The sequence below is a fragment of the Ochlerotatus camptorhynchus genome, unplaced genomic scaffold (assembly GCF_037179485.1).
Source record: "Ochlerotatus camptorhynchus isolate MF236.1 unplaced genomic scaffold, CSIRO-AGI_Acam_v1.1 ptg000472l, whole genome shotgun sequence".
Classification (NCBI taxonomy): Eukaryota; Metazoa; Arthropoda; class Insecta; order Diptera; family Culicidae; genus Ochlerotatus; species Ochlerotatus camptorhynchus.
Window position 1 is genome coordinate 1,075,116 of NW_027040958.1, and position 12,526 is coordinate 1,087,641.

At 41.5% G+C, this 12,526-nt stretch overlaps 1 protein-coding gene across 1 annotated transcript; it reads right to left on the reverse strand.

Moving 5' to 3' along the window:
* Window positions 1–248: 248 nt before the first annotated feature.
* On the reverse strand, window positions 249–5,775 carry LOC135712348 (pyridoxine/pyridoxamine 5'-phosphate oxidase-like). Its single transcript, XM_065235323.1, has 4 exons — window positions 5,660–5,775; window positions 5,431–5,587; window positions 5,102–5,201; window positions 249–686 (listed from the first exon to the last, which is right to left on the reverse strand). Exons 1-4 carry the CDS (start codon window positions 5,703–5,705, stop codon window positions 264–266), a joined length of 726 nt encoding a protein of 241 aa, XP_065091395.1. The 5' UTR covers window positions 5,706–5,775; the 3' UTR covers window positions 249–263.
* Between the last annotated feature and the right edge of the window lie 6,751 nt (window positions 5,776–12,526).

The following is a 12,526-nucleotide window of genomic DNA, read 5'->3' on the forward strand; positions in this document are numbered from 1 at the left end:
AAAAATATTCCCCTAAATCCTTTCCTAATTCTAACCAACATTTTGCAGTGCAGGAGGAGAAAACAAATACGACTTTTAACATTGATTGTCAGTCCCCCGTTTATGTTCCCCGAATAAAGGCAAACCAATCTCTAGGAAGCACACTAGACATGTTGTTTTGATGTCCACAAACAGTGCTCGATGACAGTTCCTCGGAGATTTTCGGATACCAATGATTCCAGTACCAGCAGATGCAACAAAATAGTGTATATTAAACGGAACACTTATGGAGCCAAGCGATCGTAGAACCATCCTCCTTCACCCTGGTGCAGCAGTTCCCCATCAGCCGTTTCACCTTCTCTGAGCGACCTCCGGAATCGGATCCGATCGTGCAGCCGATTGGTTTGACCCTGCCAGAACTCGACCATCCTCGGGCGCACCAGATAGCCACCCCAGTTGGGCAGTGGTACGGCTCCGTCCGGTCCCAGTTGATCCTTGATGTCCTGCTCCTTCCGGTCCAGATAGTCACGCGTCGGGATCGGCTGACTTTGCGGACTCGCCAGGGCACCGATCTGACTGGCACGGGGCCGCTGGTGGAAGTACGTTTCCGACTCGGACCGGGAGATTTTCTCCACCGATCCTTCGATCCGGACCGACCGTCTCAGCGGTAGCCAGTAGAACGTTAGGGCAACGTTCGGATTTTCGGCCTGCGGTGGGTATAAACATTTTGGTTAGAGAAGTTCCACTGCAGTTTTGTTTTATGTGTGATGTCATTAGGCCGAGCGCCACTTTGGCAAATTGAATGAGTCTTGGCCATTTCAAAATCATTTCATCTGCACCCAACTTAGCTGAAAATGATGACGATTTTAGCAGATACATTAACTACCTGCATTAAATTGAATTTTATCAAAATTATAGATACTATAGATTCCATAGATAAGCGGAGGCACAAAAAGTTGTTTTGGCAACTCTGAAAAACAAATGATCTTACTGGCATCCGTGTAAAAAGTTACTGCCATCATATCGTTGGGAAGTTTTGTTTTGTTTCGTGCGGAAAAGTTCAAAATGAAGTGCAAAGCAAATCTTTGCAACAATGAACCGAGGAATGGTTTGCTTTATCTTTCGTTCTTCCATTGTCCGCGAAATAAATTGGAATGTGGAGTGTGGAAAGCGTTTTGTGCTCATAATATTACAATACTTCTCCCTCAAAAAACACCATGATGACACTCAGGCAAGTTGACTGGCGAAATTCATAAAATTTGCCTTATGATGCCTTAATTTTTTCCTAAAACATGATTCCATAAGTCTGTTATGGGTTTCATATGGTTTGAATGACTTTCATAAGTGAAAAGGAAGAAATCTTTATGAAATACATATAATTTTCATTGGGGCGCATTATGATTTTCTTTCCTGTAACCAGTGCGAAAAAATCATAAAATTAATCTTATGAAAAAAAAAGTATGGCGAACATTGTGTTGGACGAATTAAGGCTGATCGCAGATTTTCTTGCAGAAGCACCCGCAATTTGCTTGGATATTTTTAAAGGTAATGTTTAATAAAATAAATAAACAATTTACTTATTGCAAAATAAAATTTAATTGCAGGTGCTGGTGACGTATAGTGAGAGCGAGTTGAGTGCAGCCATCAGGGCTGGCCCTGATCCGACGCTCGAAATCGATCAATTATGGTCCTGGATAGAAGATTGGCGTAAAAGGAACGTAAGTATTCTATAATAGTATTAATATGCTATCCTAATTAATCAAAATAAGATTTTTTATTTGATATATTTCAGGGTTTGGTTAATCTCACAATTATAAATAACGAGCTATCCGCACAAGCGGTTTCATATTCTGGAAACTGTGCCTTGGAAGACAGACAGGCGGAAGCAAGGCCGGATGCATATTTTGAACCTGAAAAATATTTCAGTCATTCCCTCACAGCAAATAACATTGGCGGTTATCCAGTCGCAGAGGAGGAGGTCCGTCTGAAGAAGGTTTGGCCTGTATACGATTAGCATTTGTCATCGTCACAAACATGTTTTAAAATGTATCAAGAATTTATTGAAATGGCCAGAATAAAATTTATAAATTACTTTCAATGAAAAGCTAAATGGGAAATAATGCATTTTATTATAATAAATAACGGGTTCCATATTTGCGATGGATCAAATTCTATAAAGCTGATTGTAAATTTTCATAATGCTGCCTTATGAAAAAGGTATGATATCTGTTTGATGAAATTCAGTTAAATTCATAAGGCAAACTAATGAAATGCTTACCGATTTCTTTTGGCAAATAAACATAAGGCAAACGATGAATCTCGCTAGATTTTTTACCTCAGTGGACGTCATACTCGTTTGGCTACACTAACTGACAGTTCGTTTGGCTACATTATACTTTGCCTCCGCTTATCTATGGAATCTATAGTATCTATATGTAGACATAACAACATTCTCTTGATCAAGGCAACCTCTGAGTATCGAAGTCAACATTTCTATATAGAGCAGGAATTAGGGCGTAACAGATTTTGTAAACAATGACTTCTTTCGATGATTTCTAGAAAGCTAAGGTTCGCAAACGCAAATCAACAACACCATCGGGTAGGGAAAGACTTCCCTTACCCGACTGTTTTGTTGGTTTGTGTGGGCGTGCCTTGAGTTCCTAGAAATCATCGATAGAAGTTGTTCGGATTTGCAACTAACACTACGCGGTGAAACCAACAATCAATACGAAACTAACGATTTTAAATTGGCTCACCACTTTAGTAGCCTATTGGTCCCAAGCAAACGATTAACGTACCCTATTCTAGTTGAAATTCTATTACTACACTATGTTTGTTTTGATTCGCTATGAAAGTTTGACAGATAACATCAGGGGTGTGTGGATTCAAGCAGAACATGCAGGGGTGAGTGAAATAGCTTGGGACTGCTTGGGACCGTTGTTCTGGTACTGAGTGAGCCAAAAATAATAATGATTTTCTTCGGGACCCAGTGGTCTTAGAGTTACCTCTATGGTGAAACTGGGGGGTTTGAAAACGGTCACTTGACTTTTTATTGCTCGCCTGTTATTTTGTAAGGATAACACGGTAGATGCGTTCGATTTGAAAGTATATTGTTGACTGACTGTATTGATTTCTGGCTATCTTGTATATCTATACGATCAGTATCAGAGAGAGTGTGTAGAGAACCGAAGGAACACGATTTAAATAGGCCTTTTGGCTCATCTGCGATACCTACTCTAGCTGATAAGGTTTATAAGCAACGAAAGTGTTGCATTGGAGAAAAAGAGAAAAATCTATTCTAGCTGAATAATTTCAATAGGGTTCACTATCCTAGTTCTTCAACAGAAGTCATTGTTTACAAAGGCTGTTACGCCCTAATTCCAGCTCTATCTAGATTTTAATTTCTTCATTTGTGGCTGAGTGTTCATTATCACCTCTGTTGTTCTCAATAATTCGACAGTGAGCATGCATAAGGGCGTAAACACGATGATCGTTTCTCTTCGTCGATTTTCTCTTTTGTTAATAACTCGTTAGATTTAACGTTTCTCGGTGCGTTTGCTGTTGCATTTGATAGTCAATACAACCTGTTGCAGCACTACATTGAACAAATTCCAGAAAATTGTTTCGCTTAGCTGTAGCAATGTAAAGAGAAAATCGATGAAGAGAATCGATCATCGCGTTTACACCCTTATGCATGCTCACTGTCAAATTGTATTCGGTATCATTTTGGTAGAGATGATTTTGAGTCTGTCTCTATTAATTCCAAAGAGTGAAGAGGGTCTGGTAAAATGCTACTGCTTATATCTGAATTTTACGCTGCGCAAGTAAAAACTAGTCTGCCATTTTTCTTGTGCGTTTAGGTTGATTTCTAGTTGCATGATCTATCAATCTTCTTATTGCAATCTTATTTCAATTCTAAAATCTTGTAAATGTATGGTGATAGTAGTGTTTGGTGGGTTATGCTTGATAATTAGTTATTTGTTTTTTTTTTTCGTTTTCCACAGTAACAAAAACGGATTGCTGTATTTTATGCTGGTCATGCTGCGCCCGGACCGATAGAAAACGTTTCTAGCTTGAATATATGGCCCTATTTTGTAGTTATGACCAGAAATGACGCTTTACTTGACTTCCATAATAATATTCTCTGAAAATTTATTGAGGAATGCTTCTTATATTATTTTACATTATTATTAGTTCCTAATATAAAGTCTCCTAATTTTGACTGATATTGACTTGGATTAATTCCAAAGTTACCCATGTCTGGCAATAAAATTTTATCCTAACTAAATTACACAATCGTTGAAAATTCCGCGATGATGGTTTGAAATTTAACATGACTCAAAAAGTTGCATGTAATTTTCTGAACACGTGTAAAATTATGCTAAGGGTGCGTTAATTTTATGTGCGCTAGATTTAGCGTTAATTTACATGTTTTTTTTTCGAACTGTGAAGAAATTCATGGAGCTTTTTCGAATTAAGATCTCTGACAAACTGCAACGAAGTTCCCTATACTGAAGTGACGATCCTTGAAATTCCAAGAAGTTTATTGAACTATCTTTAGATCTTCTACAAAATTCTGTGAACTTTTTAAAAATGCCTCACACTTATATGAAGTTTCACGCAGCTCCTCAAAATGCAACAAAATTCGCAGAATTTCTACAAAGTTTGCTATACTTCTACGTTTCTCGACGATTTCCGCGAAGTTCTACGAACGAAATTTCTTGAATTTGTACGTAATTTGCACCACTATTTCAAGACTATGAGGCCTCAAAAAAGTGCCCTGAAATTATATAGAGGTTCTCAATCAATAATGAGCTTCCCTGAAATAAAATAATGATCCCTTAACTTCTACGAAGCTCCTCAAACTCAAATAAATTTTGCACTTCTACGCAGTTTTCAGAACTTTTCCAAATTCCTTGTTTTTCTGTAGATCGATCTATGAAGTTCCCAAAATTTCTAATAAGTTTCCTCAATTTATACGATGTTTCCTGAACTTCTTAGAATTCTTTGAAGTATTAGGAAGTTCTCAGTAGTTAATGAAAAATCCCTGGGCTCATTACCAATTTGCCCCCTTGGCACCCCCAGTAGTTACGCCAATGCACCTGACGCACACGGTACTTACAATTTCATCTGCTTTGCGGCTTTCGTAGTTGGTGAAGAAGGTAAAGCCCTGATCGGTGATGTCTTTCAACAGTACAAATCTAGCCGATGGGATTGCATCTCTGGAAAAGATAAACAAGCATCAGTGCAAAAGACTATTCTTATCAGTCGTATTATGTACATTGTTCACTTTGGTACCTGCTAGCTATAGTCGGTTAGTAATATGTATATCGAATTCAAATTTTGAATAAAATTAATCATGTATCAGTAAGTTAATGCTGAACATGGTAACCTTCTTAATATTCAACCAAATGTCATATGATTTTAAGCGATAACAAGTTGAAAACTTACTTTGTTGCCGTTGCCAGGCACATTGCATTCGGTTCTATGATCTCCGGTGTATTGCAAGCCTCGTCGAACCATTTTCGGAACAGACTAAACGGTTCCTTCACTTCGATGCTGGATTCGTGAAAGATGTCCTTCTTCTCCTTGTACTTGATTCGTAGAGCTTCAATTGCAACATTATAATTAATCAATTTCTGTCATGTAAAACCATTCGATTACAACCAGTAGCACTCACCAGCTATATCAACCGTAGACATCCTGCGAGCAATATTTAGTATCATTCAGATAGCACCGGCAATTGAAAACTAAACACAACTGAAAAAAAGATACGGCAATCCACGTAGGGAATTCAAAGATAAGCAGTCGTAGAATGACATTTCTTATTGGAAAACAGTTTGCACGGGCCACGGATGACAACTACTGTGCATCGAATGCGTTCCCCTTCCAAACATATGTCAAACGGTTGTGCAACATTCGAACAGTTTTGTCGTTGGTTGTAAGCTTGCATGCAAGTCACATGTTGAATGTTGTTAAGGTGATGCGGTTTGGAAGCCTTTGCTCTGACTACTTTGCTTTTTCTGAAGTATGAAGATCAGTCACCAGAACTACATCAAAATTGCTTTCCCATGTTTGCAAATATGGAGAAGCAAATTCAGTGCTTGAAATCGCAATGGTGTTCGAGCACAATGGTGGCAATGGTGGCGCTAGCACTACACCAAAGTGCGCTTGCCGGACTAGCGACTTCCGAAGTAATTAGCTTGATTTTCAGTCGTATGTACAATACTACCTTGAAAATTTGAAGTGGTAGGGCAAATCATTCGGTGCCGGTGATTTGTGGAAGCAGTATCGTATCACCTTAAGGACAATATTCAGTGAAGCCTCATCTGCTCCAACGCTCCAGAAGGTGTGAATTTTCGCGTAACTTTTCGAAAAGGTCCTAAGCAACAAATGTAAACAAATCGAGTTAATATATACAAACTATTGCCCTTCTATCATTGGTCGTGGCAAAGGTGGCAAAGGATTTGGTTAAGGAGTCGTCAAGTGTCATCGTGTGATAACATCCAGGGCCTGCCATTCGTCGTCTGGCTCGATGTGGTGGTGTCAAGCAGGCATGGCAAATCATTTACATTCATTTCGTGCATTCATTTAAATTCATTTGCCCCTAACTTTTTTCATCAACAGAATTCCATGGAATGATCTATTAAGCTTTTGTAGGTTTTGATATTAGCTATAACCTTTTTGAATAACTCAAATCTGTATATCTTATGCATGATGAACCGGGGCGAACAGAACTTACCTATGTTTTACAGTGAATGTAAATTACATTCACTGAAAAATAGTAACAAGTTCTGCCCGCTCTAGTTCGTCATGCATAAGAGATACAGATTTGAGCTATCGACAAAAGTTGTAGTTAATATCAAAACCTACGTCCAACTAAAATTCATATCAAAAGGTTCTTTTCAGGGCAATCATAGTCATACTAAAGAGTATAAACAGAGAGAACCCCGATAAAATTCCTATTCCTACACAAAACACAAGCTCCTGCTGCAGTTAACAAAAATATTTATTATATCATACCACGTAGTCCTACGTCATCATTTTTTATTCATGAAAATGGAATCGTATTTGATTCCGTGCAGAGGGGCGTTAAGCCTCCCAATGATAAAGTTAGAAAGCGTCATTACCAGGCGTCTTCTGGCTCACCTTCGGTTGTCTACTTTCGGCAGAAAGAGAAAGCCCTAAACTTCTTAGGGATTAAAAGAACGTTGACGCGTCGTTTCCCGGGGACCGAATTTCATCAGGTCAATCGGAACAAACTGCGTATAACCATAGAGGTAACTTTAAGACCAGAAGGTCCCGAAGAATCGTGCTCAACTTTTTTGCTCAGCTCTGGTACTATCTTCGGTCCCAAGCTAATCGATACACCCCTTGAAACATAGGAAAATCCACGAACCCCTCATTTTATCTGTCAAACTTTCATAGAGAATCAAAACAAACATTGTGTAGTACTAGAATTCCGTCAAGAATGGGGTACGTTAATCGATTTTCTTGGGACCAATGGGCTAGTCAAATATTGAGCCAAGATAAAACCGTTAGTTTCCACTGGTTGGTATAACTGCGCCTACATATAAAATCGCAAATGATATTGCTGACGACGAGGGTTATAAAGATTAGTATTACGTCTACATCCCATCTCGAGTGTGATGACGTCATGGAAGATATAGGGTGCCTTCAAAATGCTGCTACATATACCGTGGACGTTCTGGGTTGCAGGATATTGTATTCAGTGACCACGGTAGATGGTCAAAAGACTTATTCTCTTTCAGGCTCACTACAGGTGTCTTTCGCTGGATCGGTTCTCCCAAAGTTTTTAGAAATCGAAAATGTTTTTTTTTCCGGTGCGAATTTTTGTACCAAGGGTATATAATTGTACCAACTGCAAAGAATTGGGACACACAGCTGCCTTTTGTGACAACAAGCCCCGTTGTGGCAAATGTAGCCAAGACCACATGGAGGGTGTTTGCCAACCGGAAGCAACTAAATGTGCTTACTGTGGCAAAGAACCTCTTCATGCTTTGCAGGACTGCCCCGCGTACAAGAAGCGTACCAACAATGTGAAGCGTTCAATAAAAGAACGCTCCAAGCTGACGTTTGCAGAAATGGTTAAGTTGCAAAATGGATCCTCTGTTTCGTTGGCATCAGCCGCTCAAAATGAAAACACTTTTGAGATTTTGTCTTCCGATGAACTGGACTCTGACATAGCAGATGAGAGTGAGTCTCCGGAGGTACACGCCCCCGGTAAAAGGAAGCCGACTAGCTCCCCGGGAGTGCGCCGGAAAAAAAAAAATAAAACCACTCTCAAAAGCATGCAAAAATCTGAAGGTAGCGGGGATTCATTGACAAAGCCGAAGAAATCGGTAATTGCTGCTCCATCTGATCCTTGCTGCAGCTCTGGAATTCCGCGGATTTCCTGCGTCATAGATAAATCAAAATTCACTGAATTGCCGAAATCGGAGAAGATTACACGATTGCGAATATTTCTTGAAGGGCTGACATCCTGTGTTAAATATAGGTAGTACAAAGTCATAAAACATGTTTGAGGATTTAGCTCCAGAAGCTTCTCAAAGTTTTCGATCACCAGTGGGTTCATTACTTCGCAACGGGTGAGGAGCCTCAGAGATAACTCTGAAAAACGGACGGATAGTGGCAACATGCCCGCCAGCACTTCGAGACTCATAGTATGAGTCGAGTGCATGCATCCTAACGCGATACGAAGACAACGATACTGGATCCGTTCCAGCTTGATGATGTGGGTTTTAGCTGCCGACTGGAAACAAAAACTACCATATTCTAGAACCGATAAAATCGTTGTCCGGTACAACGTCAGAAGATCTTGTGGATGAGCTCCCCACCACGTTCCGGTAATTGTTCGGAGAAAATTGATCCTTTGTTGGCATTTTCGTCTCAGATACTCAATGTGGGATCTCCAGGTGCATTTGGAATCGAACCAGACCCCGAGATATTTAAAAGACATGGAATGAGTGATCGGTTTACCCAAAAGTTGAAGCTTCGGTTGTGCTGGGCTATGCTTCCTAGAAAAAACGACCAACTCAGTTTTCTCCGTGGAGAATTCGATACCCAGCTGAATAGCCCAAGTAGACAAATTGTCCAAGGTATCCTGTAAGGGTCCTTGCAGGTCAACCTCTTTTGGCCCTGTGATAGACACTACGCCGTCATCTGCAAGTTGTCTCAACGTGCAATTGTCATTAAGACAATTGTCAATTTCTCTAACGTAGAAATTGTACAAAAGGGGGCTTAAACATGAGCCTTGGGGGAGACCCATGTAGCTAAATCGAAAAGCTGTAGAGTTTCCATGAGAAAAGCTCATATGTTTTTCTGACAGCAAATTGTACAAAAAATTATTCATTAATGGAGACAATCCACAAGCGTGGAGTTTCTCTGAAAGAACTTCAACGGATACTGAATCAAAAGCCCCCTTGATATCCAAGAACACAGAAGCCATTTGCTCTTTCTTAGCAAAAGCTAACTGAATTTCCGAGGAAAGCAACGCGAGACAGTCGTTCGTTCCCTTACCCCTACGGAAACCAAATTGAGTATCTGAAAGAAGGTGGTTCGTCTCAACCCATTTGTCGAGGCGAAAAAGGGGATCTTTTTTTTCCATCAATTTCCGAATACATGACAGCATCGCGATGGGCCGATACGAATTGTGATCCGACGCGGGTTTATCAGGCTTTTTAATGGCTATCACCCTTACTCGTCTCCAATCGTCGGGAACAATATTGAGCTCCAAGAACTGATTGTACAAGTTCAACATGCGCCTCTTAGCGACGTCTGGGAGGTTTTTCAGCAAGTTGAACTTGATTCTATCAGATCCCGGGGCAGAATTGCCACACGAAAGGAGAGCGAGTGAAAGTTCCACCATTGAAAAAGGCTGACTGATTTCGTCTACCGAATTCGCGGTTTCGCGAGGAATCAACTGCGACGGCACGGAATCCGGACACACTTTTCGCGCGAATTTAAGAATCCATTGATCCGAGCATTCCTCGCTTTCGTTGTTAGTAGACCGGTTACGCATTCTTCGCGCCGTACTCCAAAGCGTATTCATAGACGTTTCGCGCGACAATCCGTCTACAAACTGCCGCCAGTAACCCCGTTTTTTGGCCTTGATGAGGCTCTTGAGTTCGCGTTCAAGAGATGTGTATGCGTCGAAATGCTCGCGTGTTCCGCGTTTCCGAAAAAGTTTAAACGCGTCGGACTTTTTACGGTAAACCTCCGTGCATTGTTGATCCCACCAGAGCGATGGTGTTTTCTTACGAATAGACGATCGCGGCACCGGTCGTGTTTGAGCTTGAAGTGCGCTGTCGACGATGAGATTAGAGAGGAAATTATATTCCTCCAACGGCGGAAGCTCTTCCACTGACGATGTTGTATCGTCTATCGCGGATTGGAACTTAGTCCAATCGATGTTACGGGTTAGATCATACGCGACGTTAACGGATTCTGACGAGTTGAACCCACTGGCAATCGAAATTTTGATCGGCAGATGATCACTACCGTGCGGATCCTGGATTACATGCCAAGTGCAATCCAACGATAGTGAATTAGAGCAAAAGGTGAGGTCTAATCTGCTACCATTCGAGGATGGACCAGCCAAACGTGTTACTTCTCCATTGTTAAGTATTGTCATGTTGAAGTTGTCGCAGAGATCATAAATCAAAGTAGAACGGTTATCATCGTACAGCTCCCCCCAGCCTGTACCGTGGGAGTTAAAATCTCCCATGATCAACCATGGAGCGGGAAGTATCGCACATATGTCGAAAAGTTGTTTGCGATTAACAGAGACTCTAGGAGCAATATATACTGAAGCAATACAAAGGCTCTTACCTTTAATGGTAGCCTGACATGCGACAACTTCAATACCGGGGAATTCGGGAAGATTCACTCTATAGAAGGAATGGCACTTTTTGATCCCCAAAAGTACCCCTCCTCCACGTGAATCCTCACGATCCAATCGAATAATGTTAAAATCATAAAAAGGGAGATCAATTTCTGAAGAGAGCCATGTTTCACAGAGGGCAAATGCATCGCAATTATTGTTATGGACTAAATACTTGAACGAATCTAATTTCGGAATAAGACTTCGACAATTCCACTGTAGAACAGTGATCAAATCCCCGACCTCGTTTGGAAAATTATCCATCGAAGGAGATGATAGCTGCAAGAAGGGGCCATTTTGAAGTCAATTGCTTCAAGAAGGATTTCACAGTGGGAAGCAATGTGAGGACAATGCTTTTCAGAGGATCAGAAATGTTGAGGTATTTGAGAATACCGTCCACAATGTCATCAAATGAGAACAACCCAGATGAAGAAGGGGTTTCTGTTCTTAAAATTGGGGCATCAGGGGTTTTGGATGTCCCCGGAAGAGGTGGAAAATCCTGGGTATAGTCAGTTCTGCGGAATCCAGGAGGAGTAGAAGTCTCCTTTTTTCCACCACTCCTTGATTTGGGCAAGCTGATTTGGGGTTCTTTATTTGCAACAATCCGCGAACGGATGCGCTTTCGTTTCCGTGCAGAACCTTCCGGAAAACTGAAAGAAGTTCCCTCCTCAGCCAAGTCAGAGTCAGTCTCGTCATCTGACAAAAGAGAAAAGGGATTTTTGTCATTGGTCGATGGCGTGGCTGTCTTAAGCATTTCTGCAAAAGACCGCCTGGAACGTTCCTTAAGGGAGCGTTTCATTTTGTCCCCGAGCTGTTTGTACGCCGGGCATGACGAGAGAGCATGAGGAGGAGTTCCGTTGCAGTACACGCATTTTGGTGCAGTAGCTGCGCAGGCGCCATCCTCATGCTTCTCCCCGCATGTGGAGCAGCGTGCCTTGTTGCCGCAGTGGGAGGCCGTATGTCCCAACCGCTTACAATTCTGGCAGTTCATGACCCGAGGTACAAACAACCGCACAGGAAGACGAAGTTTTCCCAGCTCGATGTATTGAGGAAGGGCAGATCCAGAAAAGGTCACCCGAAACGAGTCTGTGGGGGTAAAACTCTTTTTACCCTCGCTGAGCGATACTGACTTCATTCTATGAACGGCCAGTATCTTTACCGGAGGAAGCAAGGGGTTCTTAAATCGGCCAACCGCTTGCTTCTCCAGTATCTCGGGGTTCAGGCTCGCCTCAGTGACCACGCCTTCGATCTCCACATCAGAGGCTGGAATGTACACCCTATATTCCAGTGTGAAAAATTGGAAAACAGCAATTTCATTGGCCTGTTTAAGGTTAGCGACGGTCACACGAAGTTTGTTGTGCCTAACCTTCGTTATTTCGGTCACGGCAGAGAATCGCTTTGTCAGATCATCAGATATCTGAACAACATTCAAGGGTTTGTTTTTGGGCTGAAAATAGACAACCCATGGGCCAGTCGAGTCATTCGGGTAGGCCCGCAATCTGGTGCTTTTCTCAGCCTGCCCATCGACAGACTGAGACGACGAACCAGGGATGACATCATCATTTTTCTTAGATGAATGGTCATCCATGTCGTCTTCTGACAAAACATCCATTTTGTTCAACTAGTGGGAGCGCAAAACGCTCT